The sequence below is a fragment of the Ovis aries genome, chromosome 16 (genome assembly GCF_016772045.2).
Source record: "Ovis aries strain OAR_USU_Benz2616 breed Rambouillet chromosome 16, ARS-UI_Ramb_v3.0, whole genome shotgun sequence".
Taxonomy (NCBI): Eukaryota; Metazoa; Chordata; class Mammalia; order Artiodactyla; family Bovidae; genus Ovis; species Ovis aries.
The window spans coordinates 10,543,698-10,571,678 of record NC_056069.1 but is presented as its reverse complement, the minus strand read 5'-3'; the positions used below and the strand labels follow the sequence as shown (position 1 = coordinate 10,571,678).

The 27,981-nt window shown below is 37.4% G+C and overlaps 2 protein-coding genes across 6 annotated transcripts in view; one reads left to right on the top strand and one right to left on the bottom strand.

Moving 5' to 3' along the window:
• The first annotated feature begins 419 nt into the window (after window positions 1-419).
• On the top strand, window positions 420-27,730 carry CDK7 (cyclin dependent kinase 7). Of its 3 annotated transcripts, XM_004016913.6 has the most exons (12): window positions 420-582; window positions 942-1,001; window positions 8,200-8,233; window positions 9,335-9,402; window positions 10,250-10,318; window positions 12,206-12,316; window positions 13,509-13,627; window positions 15,187-15,286; window positions 15,722-15,808; window positions 19,095-19,244; window positions 21,480-21,627; window positions 22,069-27,730. In XM_004016913.6, exons 1-12 carry the CDS (start codon window positions 517-519, stop codon window positions 22,095-22,097), a joined length of 1,041 nt encoding a protein of 346 aa, XP_004016962.1. In that variant the 5' UTR covers window positions 420-516; the 3' UTR covers window positions 22,098-27,730. The 3 variants fall into 3 exon arrangements, with proteins under 3 accessions (XP_004016962.1, XP_060256317.1, XP_027835833.1); XM_060400334.1 differs by having other exon boundaries at window positions 21,480-27,730; XM_027980032.3 differs by lacking the exons at window positions 9,335-9,402; window positions 10,250-10,318 and having other exon boundaries at window positions 551-582.
• CCDC125 (coiled-coil domain containing 125) overlaps window positions 24,473-27,981 on the bottom strand; it is a 31,758-nt gene continuing 28,249 nt past the window's right edge. For all 3 annotated transcript variants that reach the window (XM_042233714.2, XM_060400332.1, XM_060400333.1), the window contains one exon: window positions 24,473-27,357. In XM_042233714.2, coding sequence (XP_042089648.1) covers window positions 27,049-27,357 — 309 coding nt within the window. In that variant the 3' untranslated portion in view covers window positions 24,473-27,048. The remainder of the gene's footprint in view (window positions 27,358-27,981) is intronic.

The following is a 27,981-nucleotide window of genomic DNA, read 5'->3' as shown; positions in this document are numbered from 1 at the left end:
ACTCCCGGAGCCTGCTCAAACTCATATCCATCCAGTCGGTGATACCTTCCAACTCCGCTTAAGTAACTTGAAACTGTCGGCTTAGGCGTCCATGGTAACCATGGTGACAGGATAGCCTTGAGCAAAAACCAGAGCCCATACACATCTATTAAATCCTGAACTCAGAGCGCTGATCGGTCCTCAGGAGTGAAGAAAACACCTGTTAAAACGGTAACAGGGCGACACACTAGCTACCTGCAAGAGCACCACGCCTCCGGCACTATCTGCGGTCACGTGAGCAGACGGAGCCCGGCTCAGGAAGCCCGGGAGTCCCGCCTCGCCTCGCTCAGCTTCCGTAGGGAGGGCTCTAGCCGGACCTACTTCACAGCATCCCCGCCCACCCCGGAAGTGGGGGCGGAGCGAGTGAAGCGTCGGCGCTCAGTGGGCGGAAGTGGCTGTTGAGGCTTTAAGGTAGCTTTAAATTCCTGCTGCTTGGCAGCTCACGCCTTTCAGCTGCAGACGGGCTCCTCGCGACGGATGGCAGTGGACGTGAAGTCGCGAGCGAAGCGTTATGAAAAACTGGACTTCCTCGGGGAGGGACAGGTGAGGCTCTCGGGCGGGGCTCGGAGGGCCCTGAGCAGGGAGCGCCGGGCCGCCTCACACTGTCGAAGTTTTCTCGTGGAAGCCAGAGGACGGGGCACGCTCCTCGTTCTCCTCCGAGGAGGAGGCTGCCCAGACGCCCCTGCTGCCCCTTTGTCCACCCTGGACCTGAGTCCCTGAGCGGCCCTCTCCGCTCAGTGGACTGGAACGGGGCGTGGACGACCTCACCACGTTGCCAGCCGCCGCGAATTTGCTCTGAGAACCCTGGATTCCTTGCTTCCCCAAGTCTAAAAAAAGTGAAAAGGCCAACACAAAACAAGAAGTTCTCACAAATTTAACATTACTCCTGTTTTTCTGTCTAGTTTGCCACGGTTTACAAGGCCAGAGACAAGAACACCAACCAAATTGTCGCCATTAAGAAAGTGAGTTGCAGTTTGTTTTTCCTTGTGTCTTCTTGAATGGTGTGTGTGTCTTCTTGAAGTGGGGGTGGGGTGTGTGTGTGTGTCTTCTTGAAGGGGGGGTGGGGTGTGTGTGTGCGCCCTTGAAGGGGGGGTGGGGTGTGTGTGTGTGTCTTCTTGAAGTGGGGGTGGGGTGTGTGTGTGTGTCTTCTTGAAGTGGGGGTGGGGTGTGTGTGTGTGTCTTCTTGAAGGGGGGGTGGGGTGTGTGTGTGTGCGCCCTTGAAGGGGGGGTGGGGTGTGTGTGTGTGCGCCCTTGAAGGGGGGGTGGGGTGTGTGTGTGTGTCTTCTTGAAGGGGGGGTGGGGTGTGTGTGTGTGTGTCTTCTTGAAGGGGGGGTGGGGTGTGTGTGTGTGCGCGCCCTTGAAGGGATGTGTGTGTGTGTGTCTTCTTGAAGGGGTGTGTGAATTGAGATGAAGAGAGGCTGTATCTTGTTTGTTTTATAAACGCAAACATTGGCAAAGGGCACAAATACTGCTCTTCTGTTGGGCCCTCAGAACTACTCATCTTTACAGGTCCCTATTTCTTCCTCACCAGCATCCACTCTATATCTGTATTTTCTGAATACATACTTACCATTAAAGGCTTTTGCCAGCATTAATAACGTTGAAGTGCTTTTTTTTTTTAATGGTTTAAGTACCTTTTTTATTTGCATTTTATTCAAGAAATTTAGGTCATATTTGGCTTTCTATATGCCAAGCACTCTCACCCTTGTTTTTTTCATTTAACCCTTATAAGAGCCAGGTGATGTAAGTAAAGTATCTGTGTTTTATACTTGAGGTGCCTGAAGCTATGGGAGATGAGGTGACTGGTCACGACGGCACAGGTAGTAGTTGATAGAGCCAGGCTTTATATCCAGGTGTACTGCTTCCAGGCTGATTGCCTTTCCCCATACTTCTGAAATCAGTAACCCTCTCAGGAGAGGCTGGTTTCTTCACACCTCATAGATAGAGGAACCTGGTGGGTCTGTGGAGTTGCAAAGAGTCAGACATGGCTGAGTGACTGAGTACACACACAAGACCTGTTGGTGGCTTAAGCACGTCCCTCTCATATTCTTAACACCTGCTCCCCATTCTTCTTTTCTAGAATTATTCCTGCCATTGTTATCTTTTTTACTTTCTAATGTGTCTAATCTTTTTCAGTTTCTGTTCTATAAGCCAATGCTATTTATAGCTACTCCCTTGTAAAACCCTTAACTTTGCTAATCCTTTTTAAGTTGTTTTTCTGATTCTGCCCCTGGTTCACTTTATTCTAGCCACACTGACCTTTCTATCCCTTGAGTATATTAAATGCATCCCACTCCCAGATTCATTGCATTGGCTCTGGCTTCCAGTTAGTGTATTTTTCCTCTAAAATTTGGCCTGGCTGGTTCCTTATCATTTAGATCTCAGTCAGATATCTCCTGTACATATAGACTTCTGCTGGTCATTCTAGCTAAAACAGGTATACTTGCCTTCTTCCCTAGTGTTCTTTTCCATATTTCTTTGTTATCGTCATAGCATTTATCAAAATCTTTTATCTTTGAGTTTATTTTCTATTTACTACCACTCGAATTATATTTAGGACTGTGGCTAGTACATTTGCAGATACTTAAAAATGTATTGGCTTGACTGATACTGTCTCTTCAGACTGTTGGCATATTGAGTTCTGTGGTTTTTCTGAAAATCCCAGTTGGTTTACTTGCTTGCTTTTATCATAAATTAGGATTTAGAATTCATCCTGTTTCTCAATAATGGGCTTCCCAGGTGATGCTGGTGGTAAAGAACTTGCCTGCCAATGCAGAAGACATGAGAGACGTGGGTTCGATCCCTGAGTCGGGAAGATTCCTTGGAGAAGGGCATGGCAACCCACTTGAGTGTTGCCTGGAGAATTCTATGGACAGAGGAGCCTGGTGGGCTCTGGTCCATAAGGTCACAAAGAGTCGGACATGACTGAAGCGACTTAGCAGTATATTTCTCGGTGATAGACTGCTCCCCCTTGAAAGTGACATTATGGAATATTCTTTTACATTTAATTTTTATTTCAAATAGTACATCTTTGTAGTTTTATGGAATGTAACCTTTATATAAATGGAACATATAGCCTTTAAATCACTGTGTTGTACACCTGAAACTTATATAATATTGTATGTCAACTGTACCTCAAAAAAAACAGGAATATTTCTCCTTTTACCAAACCCCATTAATTCTCAAAGCATTTTTTTTTTTTTTAAGTCAGTTACTAGGTGAAGCATGCCTCTCTCCTCTACCCCTGGTTTTCACTCATTGGAGCAATGCCTTTCAACTCCAAAATTGTCTTCTCTGGTATTTACATCCATTTTTTTCGATAGTATGCTTATGATTCCCTGAGTGGCCTCCTTCCTTAGTTCTATAAACCCTAGAGATTTGGTGCTTGTGCATCTTCCCCTCCCAACACTCAATTTCTACTCACTCATTTACTGGCTTCCCTCATGGCTCAGACAGTAAAGCATTTGCCTACAATGTGGGAGACCTGGGTTCGATCCCTGGATCGGGAAGATCCCTCTGGAGAAGGGAATGGCAACCCACTGCAGTACTCTTGCCTGGAAAATCCCATGGACGGAGGAGCATGGTAGGCTACAGTCTATGGGGTCGCAGAGTCAACATGACTGAGAGACTTCACTTTCTTTCTTTTCTTGAATTTAACAGAAAAGGAGTAATAAGCTATGTATTATTTCATCTGTTGTATTTTGGACCTTTAAAATATCATTAATCTACCTTATCCTTTTTAAACAGTTGTACTGAATTTACATTTCCCAGTTTAACCAGTCCTCTATGGTAACTTTTTGGAGCAGTTTTCACTTTGCAGTATTTGTTTTATGTATCTCAGTTCAGTTCAGTAGCTCAGTCGTGTCTGACTCTTTGCGACCCCGTGAATCACAGCACGCCAGGCCTCCCTGTCCATCACCAACTTCCGGAGCTTACTCAGACTCACGTCCATCGAGTCAGTGATGCCATCCAGCCATCTCATCCTCTGTCATCCCCTCTTCCTCCTGCCCCCAATCCCTCCCAGCATCAGAGTCTTTTCCAATGAGTCAACTCTTCGCATGAGGTGGCCAAAGTACTGGAGTTTCAGCTTTACCATCATTCTCTCCAAAGAAATCCCAGGGCTGGTTTCCTACACATTATTGTATACTTCTAAGCTCTTTCTCTCTTCCAACACACACACACACACACACACTCTTCTGCAACTTGTTTTTCTGAATCAGTATCATTTCTGAAATCTTCCAGATGGATACATGTAGATCTGTTTATTCATACTCTGATGATTAGATTCTACTCTATGATGACTACGCTAAAATTGGTCTAGCCAAACTCTTGTTGATAAACATTTAAGCTGCTTTTTTTTTAATGTTTTACTCTAATACACTCCTTCTACAGACAGACATTTGTGCATTTCTCTAGAAAATGTATCTATAGTTGAAACTTAATTGCCAGTTGTTGCTACATAGAGAATACGGTGAAGTTGAGAAAGATTGAAGGCAGGAGGGGAAGGGGATAACAGAACAAGATGGTTGGATGGCATCACCAGCTCAATGGTCATTAGTTTAAGCAAACTCTGGGAGATGGTGAAGGACAGGGAAGCCTGCCATGCTGCAGTCCATGGGGTTACAAAGAGTTGGACACGACTGAGCGACTGAACAGCAAGAGAATACACATCAACATCCCCAGATACTATCAAACTGCTTTCCAAAATGGTTGGATCAGTTTAACCTCCCACCACATTTTCACCATGTTTGTATCATCAGATTTTACAACAGTTGTCAATCAGATGGGTCAAAAGTGGTATATGGATTTTTTTCAATTAATATTTCTCTGATTACCAGTGAGTTTAATCATCTTTTCCTAGATTTATTGGCTTTTTATACTTTTTCTGTTAGGTTGCCTACATTTTTTTCCTTTCCTGTTGACTTGGTGGAATTTCTTATATATTTTGGATACTGAACCTTAGTCAAATACGCACTACGGATACCATTGTCAGTGTAAATCTATAATAAGAATAGAAGAGTGTTATTCGAGCCAATCTGGATTATAGCCCAGAAGGCAGTCTCTCAGATAGCTCTGAGTTCTGAAGAAGTATGGTTTTCAGCGTAGTTTATATCTTGTCAGAACAGAAAACATCAAACATGACTGGGGTACATTCCTTCAACGTTAAAAAAAAAAGATCACTGTGTATAGTGAGTCAGTATGATCTTGGCTCCTGGGAAGGGGACCTTATCAAAGGAGTATTACCTTTGAAGTCCCTGAAAGGGAGGTATTTATCCTTATCTTCAAAATAGGCATTCTTTACAGTGGCTCAGATGGTTAAGATTCCTCCTGCAATGTGGGAGACTTGGGTTCAGTCCCTGGGTTGGGAAGATCCCCTGGAGTAGGGAATGGCAGTCTTCTCCAGTATTCTTGCCTGGAGAATCCCACGGACAGAGGAGCTTCTCAGGCTCCATGGGGTTGCAAACAGTCAGACACAACTGTGCGATTTTCACTTTTGGTAGTGGACCCTTTTATTCCAATATTTAAAGCAGATAGACAGTATGTGTTTCATAGACCACAAAACAGGCTGTTCTAGTTAGCATAAAGTTTGTTAAGTAAGCCAGAATGATTTCTTTGTACTTTAGTATGTGAAAATTTCTTCAATCGTCATCTCTCAGACTTTGGGCTTTCAGTTTATTTATGGTATCTTTTAAGGTACAGGTATTTAAAATTTTAGTCTGGTTAAATTTGTCTATTTTTCCCCTTTTTTGGTTCCCTTTTTTTGCATGCTTCCCTGCCTCCAGATTATAAAGAATTCTCCTATATTTTCATCTGAAAATTTTAAAGTATCACTTTTCACATTTAGGTCTACATTCCATTTGCAGTTAAATTTTCTTTGTTGTGTAGTATGAAAATCTAATATTTTTTCCCCAGTTCTCAACATTTTCTTAGTACATCCTTTTCCTGGTGAGTTGTAATGCCAAGTTCCAATTTATACTTGGATTTGTTTCTGGGCATACTATTCTTTTATTGGTTGATTTTCTCCCCACCCCCCCCCCACCCCCATTCCTGCTGCACTGCTCTAGGGTCTATAATTACTGTTGCCTTGTAAATTCTCAAGGGCTTTCTGTAGTTGTGGTCTGGGGGCTTCTCATTGCAGTAGCTTCTCTTGTTGCAGAGCCTGGTCTCCAGGTTATGTGGGCTTGGTCGTAGTTGCCCCATGGCTTAGTTGTGGAATCTTTCCAGACCAGGGATTGAACCCCTGTCCCCTACACTGGGGATTCTCAACCACTACTCTTCTTCGAAATTATCTTGGCTTACACTATGAGTCAGTTGAGAAATTTGAGTCAAATCAAGAGAATTTTAATATGAACTAGTTATTACATGCTGTATGGCATTATTATTAATTTTATGAGGAAGGAGAATGGCATTATGGGTATATAAGAAAATGTCCATGTTTTAGAGATGCCTGTTGAAGTATATAGGGATGAAATAATACGAAGTCCAACTACAACATTAAAAAAAAATGTATGTTGTAGCCAACAAAAAAGGATGGATGAAGTAAATATGGCAAAATGTAATTACTGAATCTGAGTGATAATGTGGATGGCTTCATGAAACTATTACATTTCCTAAACACAGTAAAAAATAATGTTTTAAGTTATCTGTTCTTAGCTCCTTACTTTTCTGTATAAAGTTTAGAATCCGTTTGTCAGTGTCCATGAAAAATGCTGTTGTACTTTACATCTAGTTTCATTAAAGAGAATTGATGTATTTATGATTTGAATCTTTCTATCCATGAACATGCTATGTTTATTTTGCTCACATTTCTTGAACATTAAAACATGTTCAAGAGTGTTTTATAATGTTCTTGGAAAGCTTCATACATCTCTTGTTGGCTTTAATTCCTACATGCCTTATATTTTTTGGTGCTATAATAAATGGCCTGTGGAAGTGTTAGTCGACCCCATGGACTGTAGCCCACCAGGCTCCTCTGTCCATGGGATTCTCCAGGCAAGAATGTATTGGAGTGGATTGCCATTCCCTTCTCCAGGGGATCTTCCTAACCCAGGAATTGAACCTGGGTCTCCTGTGTAACAAGCAGATTCTTTACTGGCTGAGCCACCAGGGAAGCCCAGGATAAAATAAATAGCCTACCTTTAAGTTAAAAGTTGTTTGTAGTATATAGGTGGGGGCTATTTTAAAAGGTAAAATAGCTGACTTTCTGGAGTAGGATTTTTTTTTTTTTTTTTAGTATTCTTGGCTACATTGTCATTGCATAAAGTAGTAAGCTCTTGTTCTTTAACCTGGTAGTTAGGTTTGTGTGAGACGGAACCTATTAATGCAGTTCAGTGTGCTTGTATACAGTAGCAAAAGTTTAACCACTTTCTGTATCCATCACACTCTGTAGTTTTCCTTCTTGGAAAATGTGGTCCCTGGGAAGCATATTATTGGGCATATTAAGCATATTATGTATATGTTACATACTTCCTCCCAAGTAGTCTTAACTTGAAGTGCTTGTTTTGTTTATTGGGCTTCCCTGGTGGCTCAGTCAGGAAAGAATCTGCCTGCAGTACAGGAGACCTGGGTTCAGTCCCTGGGTTGGGAAGATCCCCTGGAGAAGGAAATGGCAACCCACTCCAGTATTCTTGCCTGGAAGAGTCCATGGACAGAGGAGTTTGGTGGGCTGCAGTTCATGGGGTTGCAAGAGTCAGATACTGACTTAGTGACTAAACCACCACCACCCACCTTGATTATCTCCCTAAGTTCTGTATCTATCACAATCTATAATTTTTCTTCTTGGAAAATGTGGTCCCTGGGAGTATATTATTGGGCATATTAAGCATGTTATTTTATATGTTACATATTTCCTCCCACGTAGTCCAACTTGAAGTGGTGCTTCTGTTTATTAGCTTGTATTCATTTAATTTAGTCCACATTTAATCTTAGAGTTGTGTAATTCAGAACTTAAGGGGAAAGGAAGGATAGGTACTTGACCCTTTCTTACACTGTTAATTTCGCCTTTCTGATTCCTGATTCCTGCTCCCTCCTTACCTACTAATACTAGCTACCTATAAGTAGTTATGTATTTTGGCTTTAAGCATTTGAAGTGTTTATGTATTACGCATTTGTCTAAATAGTTTAACACATTTTTATTGTGTTTGTTTTTTCCTCTGCCAGATCAAACTTGGACATAGATCAGAAGCTAAAGATGGTAAGTAACTTATTTCATGTAATCTGACAGAACAGAAAAGGTGGTTCTTCTCACTGAGGAAAAGAACAAAGTATTAATTACAGTTAAGAATGGTTCTGGGTAGAGTTATTGCAGGTCCCAGAAGAGTAACGATAAGACTCAGGATAGAGATAGGATATTTGTGCTTTTCACCATTTGGGTGTTCAGAGGATATTCAGATCACCTAAGCAGATGGAAGACAGCAAGGTTATTAGTGACTTGTCTTAATGTCTTTATTACTGCTTTAGTTGTCTTCAAGCTGCTGTTTTTCTGAGCTTCTGGTTACTTTGATAATTCAGGATTCATGGAAGTATACAAAGCTCACTATAGAATAAATGTATAGGGATGGGGGAGATTTTTTTTTATCTCTTCTGCTAAAGCTCTGTTTGAGTGCTAAGTCCTATTTAGTCATCAAGAAAGTTTCTGTGTAAAGGATCCATCATCTCTCTGATACTAGCACCAGATCTTTTTTTTTTTTTTTAGTATTTATTTATTTGGCTACATTGGGTCTTAGTTGCAGCATGCTGGATCTTTGATCCTCATTGCGGCATGCAGGATCTTTTAGTTGTGAGAAGCAAACTCTTAACTTGTGACATGTGGGATCTAGTTTCCTGACCTGGGCCCCCTGCATTGGGTGCATGGACCACCAGGGAAATCCCATCAGATCTTATTTTAAAATGTTGGGTTTTGTCCTTTGCATTGGGAAGGATAGTATTTAATCACTAGTTTTCTGTTAGCTTAAAGAATCTGCCTCTGATATTCATAAGGCAAGAGAAGAAAAGCTATTAACTTCTCACCTTTAGGCTACATACTTGTGAACATATTATTTCAGGAGTCTTCAGATCTCATATTCTATAGATGAAGTGAATACTTTTTTCATCATTTATCATAGTCTGTCCTAAACTGTTTTGAAAACAAAGCAATATAAATTGGAAACAGGTACGTTATAAAAATTATTTTTTTTTCCTGAGGAATATTCATTGCTATTTCATCAGAGACTGACCTTTCCCAAAAAAATATGTTTATAAGAAGGTTTGAGATTTCAGAATTCTTTTTCACTTTTTTCTTTGCCTTTTTATCTAGGTATAAATAGAACAGCCTTAAGAGAGATAAAATTATTACAGGAGCTAAGTCATCCAAATATAATTGGTGTGAGTATGATCTAAGTTTCTGGGATTTGGGACCCTGCCTTTCCGAATGTGGTGGATGTTGATTGAAGGCTCAGCAAGATGAGTTGTCCTAGGTGAGCCTTACACAAAGGCTGAAATGTATTTTTTATCCTAATTGTTCTTATAGGTAGTGTTTTAAAAACTATACAACTGATGAAATAAATATGGGCATACAGGCTGATTTTATCAGAAATTTTGAAGTCTAGAGAGCTGTAGCATGTGTAAGACCTTGAGCAGGTTCTCTTGAACTCTGCCTCATAGTCTCTACCTCATAGGGTTGTTATGAGACTAGCTCGCTGAATACACATCCAGTAATGGTAACTCACTCCAGTATTCTTGCCTGGAGAATCCCATGGACAGAGAAGCCTGGTGGGGTACAGGCCATGGGGTCGCAAAGAGTCTGAGCAGCTAACACCTACTTACCTGGGATAGTGTCTGGCGTAGGGAACACACTCATTCAGTGAATAATAGCTACTGCTGCTGTCTGTTGGATTTTCTTAAGTACCAAGGTTGGGAGTTTTTCTAGATTAGAGAGACTTCAGTGAGGTTCTCATTAATTCATTACTTAATTATAATTCCTAAAATTTGGAGGGAGAGGTTAAGTATTGGTGATTTTTTTTTTTTTTTAATAGTAAGGCTTAATAATCTTGTGCTTCAAAGTACTAATTCCTAGCCAAAAATGGATAAATATTAAATTTAATAAAATTATTTAAACTTTACAGTCCAAATGCTTAAGTTTTTAAAGATTAAAACCTTAGGTATAATACTGTCAGGTATTTAATAAGAGTATCACGTGTTGATTTTTTTTTTTTTAAATTTTGCTTTGTAGCTCCTTGATGCTTTTGGACATAAATCTAACATTAGTCTTGTCTTTGATTTTATGGAAACTGATCTAGAGGTAAGACTAAGATTTCTGGAGGAATTTATTTTCCTGTTTATCAAGAGAATCTAAATGTTTATTTTCTGCCTTTGAAGAAGGTAGTCAAAAGAATGCTTAAATTTTGTTGAAATCTAGATGTGATGTTAAAGATCTTCTGAATCATTTAGCCATATTCCCAGTGTTACATACAAGATTTGGATTTAGATAGCATTTGTGTCTGCCAAGTTCCCGATACCTTATTAACATTACTTTTTAGAAAAATAAGTGTTTGGCTTTGGAGGGTTTGGAACTTCCCTTGTGATATTATCACAGACTGTCCTTTTGAAAACCAGCTTTCTTTTTGAGAAGAATAAGATTTTAGGGACTTCCCTGGCAGTCCAGTGGTTAAAACTTCACCTTCTAATGCAAGGGGTGTATGTTCGATCCCTGGCCAGGGAGCTAAGATCCCACATGCCTTGCAACCAAAAAACCAAAACATAAAACAGAAACAGTATTGTAACATATTCAATGAAGCCTTTACAAATGATGCACATCAAAAAAATCTTTAAAAAAAAAGAATAAGATTTTAGGCTTTTCATTAATACTAATTGAATCTCAATAATGGACAGTCTGGAGATGTGGAACAAGTGGAATTCTTATACACTGCTGATGAGAATGCAAAGATACAGCCACTTTAGAAAAAACAGTTTGGCAGTTTCTCACACAGTTAAATATACCCTTAGGGTATGATCTAGAAATCCGTCGGTGTATTTATTTATCCAAGAGAAACAAAAACATGTCCACACAGATGTTTAGCTTTCTTCGTAATTATCCAAACTGAAAACAACCCAAATGTCTTTCATCAAGTGAATGTATAAACTGGTACATTTTTTATAAAGTGGAATACTATTTGAGAATAAGAAGAAACAAACTATTAATATATACAGTAGTATAGGTGACTCTTAAATACGTTGTACTAAAGGAAAGAAGCCAGGCTCAAAAGCTACTGATGCTGTATGATTCTATGTATGGTTTTTTTTGGAAAAGGAAAAACTAAAGGAACAGAAATCAGATCTTTGGTTGCTGGGGTTAGGAATTGAAGGGAAGATTGAGTAGAGAGAGGCATTGGGGAATTTAGGGGGAACTGTTAAACTATTTTTGGTTGTGGTAACACAACTGATGTGTTAAAAACTGAGATTAAAAGTGTCTTTCACCTATTTGAAAAAAAGAAAGTTGCATTTTTAGCTCATATAACTAAAAGTCTGGGAATAAACTGACTTGAATCATAGTTCACAAATAATGCTAGCAGAACACAATTTTTCACTTGTTCTCTGTTGCCTCGTTCATGGGTAAAATTTCTCAATATAGTGGCTCAGGTGCTTGTAGGCTTCTATCCTTAGTTTAATAATGCCTGAGGAGAGAAAGTATTCTGTTGCCTTTGATTCTAGCTCAAGTATTTGGCTTGGCTTGGCTCACATTTCCATCCCTGAGCTAGTCTTGAAGGCAGGCTGTAGTGTGGTGACGGAGCATGCCTGGATCACATGTCTGCTACCTTTGGAGGCCACAGGTTGTGCACAACGTATAACCACGTGGACTAAGCTGGGAACACGTGGTTTCCGAAAGGAATGTTGAATGCTGTTATCAGGAGGGGCTGTATATCCTGAGGCAAGTGGAAACGGCAGATGTTTGCTACATGGATGCCTAAAAACATAGCGGTAGGGGACAGAGTACTGCTTTCCTCTTAAACTCGAGAGACTTTGCCTGACCATGTAACTGGGGGTTCTGACAGAGCCTCCTGAGGAGAGCTAGGCAACCTCTCTTGAGAACCTCCGTTACGAATAAACCCAGCTTGTGTCTATAAATGATATGATAGAGTTTATGTGGAATGATAAAAGCGTACCTGTATCCTGTCTGCCTACCTTACAGGTTATAATAAAGGATAACAGTCTTGTGCTGACACCTTCACACATCAAAGCCTATATGTTGATGACTCTTCAAGGATTAGAATATTTACATCAACATTGGATTCTGCATAGGGTAAGGTTTTTAACCAAGTATGATTGCGTCTTTATGTTGTAGTCAGACTTTCTGTAGCCAGCTTATTACACAAAAGGCCTGAGTATGTAAATTATTAAAGTAGAACTGGACTGTTTTATCCACCCTTCTTCCTCTCTGCGCTCCCTTCAGTTAAACCAGGTGGCACTGTGAGAACTCTGTGTTACTAGGTGGAATTTAGAAATGCAACAGGCCTATTCCTTCATTTTTTTCATACTTAGAAGAGTTAAGTTGCTGACCTAAAAGTTACATATTTTTTTTGAGGTCAGTAGCTATAGTGACTGACAAAGAGTATTAGAACCTAGATATTTTGGCTTGAAGTTACGTGTTCTTTGTGCTATACTGTTATAATAAAAAACAACAAGGAGTCTGGATTAAATTATGCAATGCAAAAATACTTCTGGAAAAATACTTCGGGTAGCTCTGAAACTCTGGGAAGTAATCAAGTAAAATTTCTGAAATGGCTGAGTCATTGTTAGGAACATTCAGCTACTAGAACAAGGCTGATGATTTAGGTAGGTGGATGTTCCTAGGTATCCTATTTATTAGTAAAGTAGCTAAAAATATGTAATAGTAATCCTCATACTTAAGCTTGGAATTCCTTTTAGGTTATGGCTAATATCTTTTTAGCATTGATTGTGAAGACTATATTCTTCATCCTTTATAAACACATAATGTTTTTTACTTACTAAAGTTCATATATTGTGGTGTTTATTGTTTTGGGCCTCACGGCTTGTGGGATCTTAGTTCCCCAACCAGGGATTGAACTGGGGCCCTCAACAGTGACAGGGTCCTGACCACTGAACCACCAGGGAGTTCCCTGTATATATTGTTATTGAATTAATAGCAGCAGCTGTTTTTTTTAATGCTTACTAGGAACCAGTCATTACTCTAGGCTTTTCACAGGAAATATTAAATTTAATCCTCACAGCGAACCTGTGAAGTATGTAAATTGAAATTCATTGAAAGGAAGTACCTTAACCCAAGGCCTCACTAAGAAATATGGCTAATCTTATTTTGATTTTTAGGATTTTACATCAATGAAAAAAATTTTGGTGGTGGTTAAATTTGGAGTCTTACCCTGTTTCTGCTAAGTTTAAATTTAACTAAATGTATTACTATGATGCTCTCCTTCACCCCGCTTATTTGTTGGTTTAAAATCTCCATTGTATAGGACCTAAAACCAAACAACTTGTTGCTAGATGAAAATGGAGTTCTAAAACTGGCTGATTTTGGTCTGGCCAAATCATTTGGGAGCCCCAGTAGAGCTTATACACATCAGGTTGTAACCAGGTAAGGATTCCTTAACTAACTAAAGCTTGTATTGTGTAGGATATTAATCACAAATGAGCCTCATGTGGCTTCTTTGAATTTTGGCTGAGTTCAGGAGTTATTGTTGGTATCTTATTAAACAGTGAAAAACTATACAGCCCTTCTTTTATATGGAGTTGAATTAAATCAGTCCGCAGAGATTTATCTAGTAATTTGGGGGGACTAATTTATACTTCTTACACAGTTTAGTTAGGTAGGTTGGAACTATAGTGGCTGTTCTTTTCCGTAACCACCTGATTTGTGGAGCCTGTGTTTATTTTATTGGTCAGTCCTGATTCCACATTTTATGTCATTCAGTGTGAATGAAAATTTCCTAAACAAAGCAGTGCTTTTATTTGGATTTTTCATATTATTCATTGCTTTTATTTTCTGTTCATACATAAAAAGTATGAACAGAAAATAAAAACCACATTATATTCATAGAGACAGTAGATTTTATCATTCTTGTCCAGATGGCATTTGATAACTTCCCTGACTCTTAAGAATCTGAGATGATCTTCAGATTTTCTGTTCTTTTAAACTACTTTGTCACCTTCTTCCAAATAGATCTCATTGAGTGTCAATCACCTGATCCTTGAGTATAAAGTAAGGGATGTAAGTAGTTGTTCAGGTAATTTCTGGAAAAATTAAACCCATCGTTCAGGAACCCTGGGAACTCAGGAAAACAAGGACCCACATACATGAGCATTGTGTTTCACTGTGTTTCAACTACCAATTTCTGACTTTCTCTACTTTGAAATCAGACACTACTAATAGGTCAAATATAGAGGACTGAGAATTAACAATTTAGATTAGTGATAGGGATATCTTGATAACTTAGGCAAGAGCAATTTTGGTGGAGTGGTGGGATGAACACCTGACTGATGGAGTTAAGAGAAGAGTAAATGCAGACAGTAAGAGCATACAGCCAGAGAGTGAGGGGTGTTAGGGGAAGCAGGGTCCAGAGAAGGTTTTGTTGTTTCTTTCTTTGTTTTTTAGTTTATTTTTTAAGGCTATAAAAAACAATGCTATGTTTAGCATTGATAGTAATAAATCCAGTAAAGAACAAAAAGCCGACTGTTGTAGGTAAAAGAGAACTGCAGGAGCAATATCCTTGGAAACAGGCAAGAGTGTGTCCGGTGCCCAAGCTGAGGGACTGACTTTAAAAACACTAAAGGCTAGTTATGTAGTGATGCATGGGAAGGTGGGTTGTGAGTGTGCAGATGACTGTTGGTGAGTCTGTAGAAATTTTTTTTTCGTTACTTGCATTATTTTAGGAAAGTAGGAATTAGGTTATCAGCTAAGAAGTAGGATGGTGTTTAGGGTTTTGGGAGAAATAACATGTTAATCGTCTAAAAGTGAGAGGATGAATGGACTGAGGGTGAATTTGCTGGCAGCAGTAAGGAACTTTTGATTTTATAGCCAATTTTTCTTGAGTTAATATATCCATAAAAGTGCATGATGTTTTTCTGAGGAGTTTTCTCTAAGAAGTACTTTACTAATTCCACTCTAAAATGACAATATTTATTTTTGTTCTCCAGGTGGTATCGGGCCCCTGAGCTACTGTTTGGAGCTAGAATGTATGGTGTAGGTGTGGACATGTGGGCTGTGGGCTGTATATTAGCAGAGTTGCTTCTAAGGGTAAGTCTTGAGTTGATGTATACTCTTTGGTATTGTTACAGGTATTTGTTCTTATAATTTGTGTAAACATTATCTTCTCAGAGGTAATTACCATCCTTGAGATAAGAAACCAACAACAGGCCAGTAAAAAAAACCTCCACCAAGTACAGCCTGTTTATTAACACCATTTAGGACAATAAAGGTTTATTATTGCTCATTCTGTGTTCTGAAATTCGACCGTAATAAAATTACTGGATTGTAATATGGTACTATCTCCAAAGTAACTAAAAGGGTTAGGATAAATGTCTGTATTTCTGGGATCACTAGGGAAGTCCCGCCCTTAAACTAAGTTTTTAGTTTTGTTACTGTTTAATGTTTCTTATTAAATTTATTGTATTATTTGTGTAACAGCTATCACAGATCATCTTGAAATATCTGCTTCTTACTTTCTTTTAGGTCCCTTTTTTGCCAGGAGATTCAGACCTTGACCAGCTAACAAGAATATTTGAAACTTTGGGCACACCAACCGAAGAGCAGTGGCCTGTAAGCTTTCACACATGTTCTTTGAAATTTAGAGTAGTGTACAGTGCTGTAACATGAATATTACTTAAACAAATGTATTATTGTCTTAATTTACTAGTAATGATCACTCTTTGCAAAATTTATACGAAGTTAAAATTGTGATATACCATCCAGCCTCCTGTATACATATAGCCCTCACCCATCCCAGTAATTTCTACCCTAGTGTTAATCATCATTATTTTGCTGTAAAGCCTTGCTGTGAGGACACACGCCCACATAAATACATATGACTTGCTTTTTCTTTCGTTCTTTAAAAAATGTGATCACACCATGTAATTTTTTTGCAACCAACTTGCTCTTAATATTGTTCACATTTTCCTTTTTAAGTTCTATAATATTTCATTTTGTGGCTGTTTCATGTTTATCAACATCTTGATGGATTTATTTATTGCATTTTCACTAACACATTGAAGGTTTATTTTTGGTTTTGTTTTTCATTATTCCCCAACCAGAGATTGAAGTTGGTCCTCAACTTTCTAACTGAAGTTTAGCTATATGTTCTAATTGTAAAACATGCTCTAATAGCATTCATTTATTGAACTTACTCTATGCGGTTAATGATAGGGTTTCATAAATTATATTTAATTCTCCCAATAATCCTGTTAAGGTAGGTGCTGTTATTCACACTTTATAGATGAGACAGCTGAGGTGGTGTGAGGTTAAGTAGCTTACCCGAAGTTACCTAGTGTCAGCTAGGACTCCAATTTGAGTCTGACTCCAGAGCCATATTCATAGTATTTATCCAGTACTTTTCATTTGACATGATTTTCTGAATAGTAGTTGCTTAATGATGGTTTCCTTGGATTTTTAAAAATTCTTATTTTGATTTACATGCAGAAGGAAATAATAGAGAGATATCCCTTGCTTCCTTTACTTAGCTTCTCACAAGGGTAACATCTTGCAAAATTAGGATACTATCACAGCCAGCATGCTGACATGGATACAGTCAGTATACAGGACATCACCACAAAGAGCCCTTTCACCACCACTCCCACTTTCCTTCCACTCTCACCCATTCCTTAACCCCTGGCAATCACTAATATGATTTCCATTTTTGTAACTTTGTTATTTCAAGAATGTTATAAGTGGAATCATATAAAATGTAAGCTTTTGGAATATGATTTGTAAGCTTTTTCAATATAATTCTCTGGAGATTCATCCAAGAGGTCAGTAATTCATTCCTCTCCCTGTATTGCTGAGTGGTGTGAATGTACCATAGCGTGTCTGTTGACTCACTGAAGGACGTCTACATTGTTTCCAGTTTGGGGCTATTACAAATAACACTGGTATTTGTAATAACAGTACATCATGGCTTCCATCATAGCTCAGTTGGTAAAGAATCCGTCTGCAATGCTGGGGACCCCTGTTCAATTCCTGGGTAGGGAAGATCCTCTAGAGAAGAGATAGGCTATCCGCTCCAGTATTCTTGGGCTTCCCATCCCATGTGACTTAGCTGGTAAAGAATCTGCCTGCAATGCGGGATGCCTGGGTTGGGAAGATCCCCTGGAGAAGGGAATGGCTACCGACTCCAGTATTCTGGCCTGAAGAATTCCATTGACTGTGTAGTCCTTGGGGTTGCAAAGAGTCGGACACAACTGAGCGACTTTCACTTTCGTATCCAAAGGTGGTCTGGTGGTTAGAACTCTATTCTTCTTGCCAAGGATCCAGTTTCCATCCCTAGGGAACTTAGATCCCACAAGCTACGTGGGCAAAGGAAAAAAAAAAAAAATCATGTACAGGCTTTTAGGTGAGCATGCATCTTCATTTCTCTGGGACAGATGACCAGGAGTGCAGTTGTTAAGTTGTGATAGTTGCATATTTAGCCAGAAACTGCCAAAAAGAAAGTGAAATTCGCTTAGTCTTGTCTTTTTGCAATCCTGTGGACTGTAGCCTGCCAGGCTCCTCTGTCCATAGACTTCTCCAGGCAAGAATACTGGAGTGGGCTGCCATTTCCCTTTCTAGGGGATCTTCTCAACCCAGGGATCAAACCCAGGTCTCCTGTATTGAAGGCAGATTCTTTACCATTTGAGCCACCACGGAAGCCCAGAAACTGCCGAACTGCTTTCCAGAGGGACCTGTACTATTCTATATTCTCACCAGCAGTGTAGAAGTAAGCTGTTTCTCTGTATCCTCACTAGCATTCGGTGGTGTCACTTTTTTATTTTAAGCATCGTGAGAGATGTGTAGTGATAGCTCATTGTGGCTTTAAGTTTCTCTTCCCTGACGACTTACGGTGTTGAATATCTTTTCATGTACCTATTTGGCATCTATATAGCTTTAATGAAATGTCTCTTGTCTTGTTTTTTAATTGGATTGTGTGTACTTTGGCTGAGTATTGAGCCACATATATAAAGTACTCATCCTCTGATTGTATATGTGGTTTGCAAATTTTCCGTTACTCCGTAGTTTGTCTTTTCATCCTCTTGACAAGAGTTTTCCCAGCATAAAAGTTTTTTAATTTTGATCAAGTCTGTCTGGTCAGTTTTTCTTTTTATGAATAATGCTTTTGATGGCAAGTCAAAGAACTCTTTGCCTAACAAAAGATATTCCTGATGATTTTCTTTTTCCTAAAAGTTTTATAGTTTAAGTCTGTGATCCTTTTTGAGTTAACTTTTACATGAGATGTGAGACTAAAAGTGTCTTTATGGCAGGAGTGGGGGTTGTTGTTTATGACACTTCTCCCTCTGCCATTACCATAGTCTTAATAAATTATCTGTATATTAAGTCTTTTTCCAAGTTGTGTGTACTATTTTAGTTCCTTAGCCTTTCCATATAAATTTTAAAATAGCCTATCTATCTAATAATCTTGCCAGAATTTTGGTAAGAATTGCATTAAATCTGTTTACCAGCTTGAGGAGAATTGTCAGACGTCATTACAGTGCTGAATCTTCCAATCCACAAACATGGTAGGGCTCACCGTTGATTTAGAGCTTGGATTTATTTCATCAGTGTGGTATAGCTTTCAGTATATGAGTCCTGCTCACGTTTTGTTAGATTTTCACCAAAGCTTTTCGTCGTTGTGTTTGAGAGTTTCTAAAGGGCGTTGTTTTTCATTTCAGTGTCCACATGTTCTTTGCTAATACGGAGAACTAAAGTTGACTTGTGTTTATCTTCCTGTAACCTTGTCTGCTCACTAGTGCTAGGATAGAGCATCATATCATCGGTATGACAGTTTTATTTACTCATTTGAGATCTATATGCCTTTCAATCCTTTACTTAAGTTTGAATTATAAAAATATTTTTACAGGACATGTGTAGTCTTCCAGATTTCGTGACATTTAAGAGTTTTCCTGGAATCCCGTTACAACATATCTTCATTGCAGCAGGAGATGACTTACTAGATCTTATACAAGGCTTATTCTTATTTAATCCATGTACTCGAATTACAGCCACACAGGTATGTTAGTGTATCTTTTGAATTTCTTAAGATTTCCTAGCATTCTTTAAATACTGAAAAGGTGCGTTTGTTTTGTTTTAAGAAATAACAATTTTTTCCCCTAAGCTATAAGCAGTATATGCCCATAAAAGTGCAGAAGATTATAAAGATGATTCTAAAAATAAAACAAATAAAGATGACTCTATTTCATAATTAGGTCATCTACCTGAAAGTAAATTAGAGAAGAAAAAAAAATGATGTTTTGTGTTTGTTAAGACACTGGAATATTTCAGTTAAACTCTTAAGTAACTTAAATCTTGTGCCAAAACCAGTGCCAAAAGTGTTTTGTTTTGTGTCTTCGCCCAAGAAATGCAGTCCAGATAATGCATTCTGGTCATTGTCACAGTCAGAAAGAGATAATGAGTAGAAGAAAATGATATAGTCTGATACGACTGTATTACTCAAAAGAGATTGAAAGATACTCTAAATAGGAAACCACTGAAACTGACAGATACTTAAGGGAAATAAGAATCAAACTCAAGAAAAATGTGGAATACCAAGAATATCTGCTCTTACAGAAGAAGAGAGAAGTATTATCAAACATAAAAATATAAGATCTATAGACTTGAAAGCCTTTTTTTTCTTTATTTTAAAAACAAGCACATATAGATAGATGGGTGGTCACGAACGCTTAAAGTTGGGGCAGGGAAATGCAGTGCCAAAATGCAACACATTACAGTGATTTGGAAGAGACTGAAATGTCGCACATCTTCATAGCTGACGAAACATAAATGCACAAAATACAGGGGTAAAAAGTGGATTTTTTTTCACATAGGCTTATTATAGACTATAACAGATCTTTGTTTAATGTATTTACTTGTATAAACCTCTACCCCATAGCAGTACATGCCACATTAATACATATATACCAGATATTTTACCATTGGAATCACTCTTCTAATTTCAAACAGTTAACTCATTTTTCCCTTTTATCCATGTATGTATACATCTTACCTCTGTCATAAGAACCTTGAGACTAGGTCAGATTGTCAAGAAGGTTGTTTTCATTAATAGTAAAGCTCAAAAGTTATAGAAAAATATTAGTTATGATAACTTACTTGGGTTGTATTTTGATAGAATGGATTTTTTTTTTTTAGAATTAATTTTTTAATGGGTTTTGGCCTATGGATATTTAGAAGTTGGAATGAGGGACTTCCTTGATGGTCTGGTGGCTGAGACCCTGTGTTCCCAATGCAGGGGAGCCCGAGTTCGATCCCTGGTGAGGGATCTAGATCCCACATGCCACAACTAAGAGTTTTCACACCACAACTAAAGACCCTGCATGTTGCAACAAAAACCTGGCTCAGCCAGATAAATAAACATTTTAAAAACATAAAAGTTTAATGAGATACCCTTCTTAGATCTCTGTGTAGCTCAAAATTAGCTTAATTTACTTATGGAACTGCTGTGATTTGGAAGTAATATTTTATAAGTTCAACTCTTCTAAAGTAAGAATTCTCTATCTAAATTATTACTGCAAATAGTATGTTGGCGAGTAGGGAGAGTTGCTTGAAAAGTTTATATGACTTCTTTTGTTCCTAAGAGAATTATCCAAAAGGAAATACCTTATTAAATTATTGTGGCTGTTAAACAGTACTATGATGCAAATAAAGTATGAACTTGACAACCTTTTCACCTCAAATAAACTATTTTTATTGGAATTTTGGACCTAGGTAAAAATATAATATTATAGAACATTGGACTAGTGGTAAATAGAAATAAACTTGGACAAGTCCTTCCAAGTAAGAATTCAATTAATTTCTAGTGGATTGTTGGACTTTAATCTGTCATTTCCAACCCACTGCATCTTTTTAAAAGCTTTATTTTTAAGAATTCATATGATTTGGAATTTGAACACACACAAATGTGACAAACTTGGAAGTTGTTTTTAAGCAACTTTCTCTTTTCAGCTATAGAGCCTATAATGTGTAGAGAAATGAATTTTACAGTATCTTATTAAGGATTTTTCATATTTTGTATAGGCTATCGTGGGAAAATTCCATTCTTATAGTAATACAGTAATGGAATTAGTGATCAATCTTAGGCTGCTAGATATTTGTAGTAATGTACATATCCAAATACTCAAAATTAAGTTTGAGAGAGGGTATATTTGCTTAGTATATTTAATGCTCCTTACAACACAGTTCAGATATTCACATAAAAGCTCACTATCTCTGGTCTCTTTTCTTTGGAAAGGCATTGAAAACTAAGTATTTCAGTAATCGGCCAGGGCCAACACCTGGATGTCAGCTGCCAAGACCAAACTGTCCAGCAGAGGCTCTAAAGGAGCAGTCCAATCCCGCCATGGCAACGAAACGGAAGAGAACAGAGGCCTTGGAACAAGGTAAAACTCTCATTTTCTTACATGCATTCTGAAAACTCCAGATAGCTAATGTCTAGCTAGTGACTGGGCAGCTAAGAAATGTAGACTGTGAGGTTTTTACTTGTTATCAATTTAAATTTTATAAAGTAGAATGTGATATTTTACCTGTATTTGCTTCCTTTGAGAATATGTAACATCATGAGTACTTAACATCATGCTTTTTTTTTAGGACATGGGCACTTTTGAGTACCCCTCAGAGTTATGAGAACTATCCATGTGTACCCTATTTTTTTCATAAATTCCTAATAATACACTCTATGCTTAGTGTTTAGCAAGTGTTATTGGAAGATCAAAGCAAGTAAAAATATAGTTGGAATGCAATGACTGGTTAGAATTACTTTAAAATTAAATGTAATTTTATAGAATTACTATAAAATTAAATAACCTTATTTTTCCCCCCAGGAGGATTACCCAAGAAGCTAATTTTTTAGTTACAGAGAAAACTGGACAATATTCTACTACTGAAGGAAACAGTGAAAAAGGCACAATAATAAACATAAAGGAAATGCTTTAAAAGACATTTGTAAATATTCTGCACGTGTAAAATATGTAAGACTGGGTTATTTTTATTAAATGTATTTTAAAACAAACTTAATTCTGATTTTCTGATTAGAGTACAGTAGTAATAAAATAACTTTAATTCTCTGAAATGTAGAATTGAAAATGCATTAAGGCATCCTTAATAAAGATAATTATCAATTATTTTAATGATCTGGCCTATATAGCATTACAAATTTATAATAAAGGGGGTAGTATTTAAAAATAGAAAATTGGTTTTGGTCTCAAAATTTTATGAGTGGTAAGTAGACTGTAACTCTCAGAGCATTTTTATTTTTACTCAGAACTTTTAAGTATCTTCTATGTTAATCCCTATAAATCTAGTTTCTGTTTTAGCTGCCATATAATTTGTAGCATATATCACATCTTATGATACCATATCTTACACATGCTCTATTTACAGACCATGTTGTTTTTCTTTTGCTATATAAATGTTACCATAAATGTAGCAGTTTAAAGTAACACAAATTTATTAGCTCCTAGCCCTATAGGTCAGATACCTCTCATCAATCAACTGTAATTTTTTTTGTTTGTTTCTTTTACATAAGCCAATATCAGGATGTCGGTTGGACTTTGCACTCTTATTTGAGGCTGTAAGGTAGAATCTGCTTCCTAATTAATACAGTTCATGTCGTTTTAATGCACATGCCTCTTATCCTTGCTAGCTGAAGGCAGTTCACTTGCCTGGTTGCATGTCACTCTCCATCTGCAGACCAGCAACAGTGTCAAATCTGTGGCTTCCTCATCTGCTGCCAATAGAGAAAATTCTTCCTTTTCCTTTTTTTAAGGACTCACCTGATAAACTAATGTCAGCTCACCAAAGGCTTAATTATAAGTCTTAAAATTCCCTGCATAGCAGTTCCTAGATTGAATGCTTGAATAATCAGGACAGAAATTGTGAGAGGGTCATCTTTAGAATTCTGTCACGTGGACATTTAGGTTATTTAAATTTTTTCACAGTTGTAAAAAAAAAAAGATGTTTATATGTACATGCAGGAGTTGTACATATTTAGAATTGTAATTGTGAGGTCATAGTTACACAGTTGTACATTTTCAAGTAGCATTGATATTGTCATACTTCTCCAAAGTAGCTGTATCAATTTACACTCCCATTAACTGTTCAGTAGTTCTTAAAAATGGAAAAGCCCCTTACCATACAAAAGTTAACTCTGGGAATTCCCTGTGGTCCAGTGGTTAAGACTCTGCTTTCACTTCCAAGGGCACAGATTCAATCATTGGTTGGGGAACTAAGATCCTGAAAGGCACATGCTGGGATTGAAAAAAAAAAAAAATGAAAAGACCTAAACATGAGACCTAGAACTATAAAGATTCTTAGAAAATAACATAGGAGGAAAGCTTCATGACATCAGGTTTGGCACAGGCTTCCTGGATATGACCCCAAAAGCAGAGGCAACAAAAGTAAAAAAAGGACAGTTTGGACTGTATCAAAATTAAAAGCTTGTATGCCTCAAAGGAACATGATCAGTGGAATGAAAAGGCAACTCCTATGGATTGAAAATATTTGCAAATCATGTATCTGATAAGGTTCATAGCCAGAATATGTGAAGAATATATATTGTTCATGTGTGTGCTCAGTTGCTCAGTCATGTCCAACTCTTTGCAACCTCATGGACTGTAGCCCACCAGGCTCCTCTGTCCATGGGATTTTCCAGGTAAGAGTACTGGAACAGGTTGCCATTTCCTTTTCCAGGGGGATCTTCCCAAACCAGGGATCAAACCTGTATCTATAGCATCTCTTGCATTGGCAGGCACCTAGGAAGCCTGTTGCTAATAGCTCAACAACAACAACAAATCCAATTTAAAAATGGACAAAGAACTTGAAATAGACATTTCACCAAAGATGATATAGAAATGGCTAAAAAGCACATGAAAAGATTCCCAAATCACTAATCGTTAGGGAAATGCAAGTTAAAACCACAATGAAATACCACTTTAAACTTACTAAGATGGCCGTCACCAAAAATAAACAACTCAGAAGATCAAGTGTTAGCATGTGGAGAAATCAGGAAACCTTTCCACACCATTGGTGGGAATGAATAAGAAACAGTGCAGCAGCTGTCGGAAACTAGTGTTTGCTCAAAAAGTTTAAAGTGGAATTACCATATGATCCAGCAGTTTCACTTCTGAGTATGTACCCCAGAAAGCTGAATGCAGGATCCCAAATGTGTACATTCACTAACTTTTATGTAGGAATCTAGTTTACCACATCATCTCATCTCCAGCACTCATAATCTTTCTTTTTTAAAAACTATTTTTTAATGGGGTATAGCTGATTAACAACATGGTGACAGTTTCAGGTGAACAGTGAAGAGGCTCAGCCATACTTACACATGTATCCATTCTCCCCCAAACTCCCGTCCTGTCCACACTGCCACCTAACGTTGAGCAGAGTTCCGTGTAGCACTCATAATCTTTGAGTTCTTTGCTAATTTGATATCTCATTCTAGTTTACTTTTCTTTGATTTCTACTTTGTTGCTAGTCATATATGATTCCGCCTTTGTGAACTGTTGATTCAGATTATTTTATACAATTTTTAAAGATTACTTTGCATTTAGTTACGACACGTTTATATATGTGGGTGCTATATACATGCTCAGTTACCCAGTTGTGTCCAACTCTTTGTGACCGAAGAACTGTAGCCCGCCAGGCTCCTCTGTCCATGGGGATTCTCCAGGCAAGAATACTGGAGTGGGTGGTCCCACCCTCCTCCAGGGGATCTTCCCAACCCAGGGATCAAACCCAGGTCTCCCACATTGCAGGCAGATTCTTTACTGCCTGAGCCACCAGGGAAGCCCAGGTATTACAAAGTATTGGTTGGATTTCCATGTTGTACAGTATATCCTATGCCTTGTACGCCCATTCCCCTACCCCTATATCCACCCCCCATAACCACTATTTTGTTCTCTGTATTTGTGAGTCTGCTTTTTTGTTATGTTCACTAGTTTGTTTATTTCACATATTAGTGATACCTTGCAGTATTTGTCTTTCTCTGACTTACTTCAGTTAGCATAATGCCCTCCGAATCTATCCATGTTGCTTCAAATGGGGAGATTCTTTTTTGTGGCTGAGTAGTATTTCAGTGGTTTTCCGAGACAGTTATATACTGTTTTCCCCAGTGGCTGTACAAATGTACATTCTCACCAGCAGTGTACAGGTGTTCCTTTACTCCACATCCTCAACTGTTTGTTATGTGTATTTTTGATGACGGCCCTTCTGACAGGTGTAAGGTGATATCTCATTGTGGTTTGGCATTTCCCTGATTAATGATGTTGAGCATCTTTTCATGTGCCTGTTGGCCATCTGCATTTCTTTGGAAAAATGTCTGTTCAGGTCTTCTGCCCATTTTTAAATTGGATTGTTTTTTTTTTTTTTTTTTTTGCTGTTGGGTTATATGAGCTGTTTATGTATGTTGGATATTAAATTCTTTGTCATATCATTTGCAAGTATTTTCTATTCAGCAAGTTGTTTCTTCATTTTGTCTATGGTTTCCTTTGCTCTGCAAAAGCTTTTACATTTAATTAGGCCTCACTTGTTTATTTTTGCTTTTGTTTACTTGATGAAATTTAATTCTTTGTCCTTGATCAGTTGGAATACTACAAATTTTATCAATTTATGTGTTTGTTTTAAATACATTTAAAAAGAACCTTTCTAGTTTTTGCAATTTGATTTTTTTTAATGTTTCTCTTTTTGGTATTATTAAATAATCCCAGATCCTTCCTTTCCCTACCTTAAAAATTATTATATATACTAGACTGGGTATGGACTTTATCTTATTCTCATTGACCTGCTGTTACCACACTGTTTTGAATAATGTAGCATTGTATTACTGTCAGGACAATATATTTTTTAATTAAATGTAATTTTTATTTTATTTTGGAGTATAGTTGATAAATATACTTTGATATCTGATAACAGTAGATCCTCATTCTTCGTTTTCTCAAAATGTATTTGCCAATTTTTCAGCTTTTGTTAGTAATGACTACCAGTGTGGTTCCTGTAACACAACTATGAATGGTTTATATTGTTACCTTATTACCCTATTGTGTTGGTTCATCTGTTTAAATAGTAGTATCTTTTCGTAACTGCTGAAAATGCAGTGCATTTCCTGTGCCATCATTGTGATGCTTTGTGATTAATATAGTAATATTCCCAAAAGGTATTGAAAATTATTACTATGTAGTATTTTTAGAAAGAGAACATTTTAAATGGCCTAAAATTCAGCATTAAGACCAAGAAGTTAATTTAGAGTTATTTATAAGTGCCAGAATTCTGTGTAGATCTGGCTATAAAATGTCACCACTCTGACAAAAAAATCAGCTATAAAGGAAAGTTGCTAGCTATGACTTTGAATATACTTCTGCCAAATTCCTGCCATAATAACTTTTTTATTGCAGTTAAGGAAATTATTTTTAAGCTTTATATGGGAAATAAAAAACAACTAAAACAAGATAAATGTATTCCAAAAATTAACATTGAGTCATTCCTTTTGTTGCTTGAGCCAAAGATCCCTATAGTCAACAATCTGTATAGTCAATCTAAATAAATATTTTTTCCTCAAAAATCACTATTTCTTTTAAGATTTTGGGAAATGCTGAAAATTTCATATAACATAGTAATATAATTTATAAATTAAATGCATCAACACAGAATACTAATAAATTTCTTGTAGAAAACACTTATTTAAGTTGCCTCCCAAATTTTAGAAATACCTAGAAAACATACAACTTCTGAAAATGTAGCAATATTTACAAGGCCCTTCTCAATATAAACATCTCTCAGTTCTAACTTCATCTGATTTGTCTTCAGTACATGATATTTGATGGCAAAGAACAGGACCTTTTAAGAGTTCTTGCATACTTTTGATCTGTTTGAAAGTGCTGAATTGAACAGATGCAGCCCACAGAATTAAAAATTTGAACACTTGAATGCACAGGATCACATGAAACAGGGAATTCTAAAATTTTCTGCCAGGGGTTTTTTAATGTAAAACTGTCTTTCATAGAATTTCTCTCTTTAATCTCTTTTGAAGTGGTGTCTTTGTCTTCCAAAGCCCGAGCAAGCATGTAACTCACTTTCCTTTGATGAGCCAAAGCTTCTTCTTTATCATTCAACTGCATGCAGAGAAATTAAAAATGTACCAGTTAGTAAATCAGAATACAGAACTGTAGTCAGCAGTATTTCATGAAAATACTTAGTCTTCAGTCTGTCCACTCAGTCAATATGAATAAATTAATTTCGGTGTCCACTAATTCCTCAGCATTGTGCTACATGTTATTGAAGATTTTCTTTTTTTTAAGGAAGAATAGAAAACAGCATTCCTTCTGCTGAAAAAAATGTTTAAGTCATTTGGAGAGAAATATATATTTACATGGGGTGTGTGTATATATGTATATATAATGCTAACATGTACTTAACCTCTGAAAGAATGAAGTTATTTATAAAATTGTGTTATATATTTATATGTAATAAATAACTTTAATAATACTCTTCTACAGATAAGTATGTTCATATAACATGAGTTTCTTAGTCATCTATGAAATTGAGGATAACAGGACTGATTACAGTGTTGTGGTAATGATTACAGGATATAATGCATGAGGATGTGCTTTGAACACTTAAAAAAATCCTGAATATATGAAAGTCTTGTCATGAACTGTACATAAGTGCTGATGATGGAGATGCCTGGACTTAATTACAGAGAGCCGCCTCTTTTTCAGAGGTGGAACTTTATTACA

Bases quoted from the DNA above. Each gene is read 5' to 3' on its own strand.
- CDK7 (XM_060400334.1), top strand. From the start codon at position 517: ATGGCAGTGGACGTGAAGTCGCGAGCGAAGCGTTATGAAAAACTGGAC. The intron at 13,628-15,186 runs GTAAGGATTCCT...TTTGTTCTCCAG, and splicing joins ACACATCAGGTTGTAACCAG to GTGGTATCGGGCCCCTGAGC. The intron at 15,809-19,094 runs GTAAGCTTTCAC...ATATTTTTACAG, and splicing joins CAACCGAAGAGCAGTGGCCT to GACATGTGTAGTCTTCCAGA.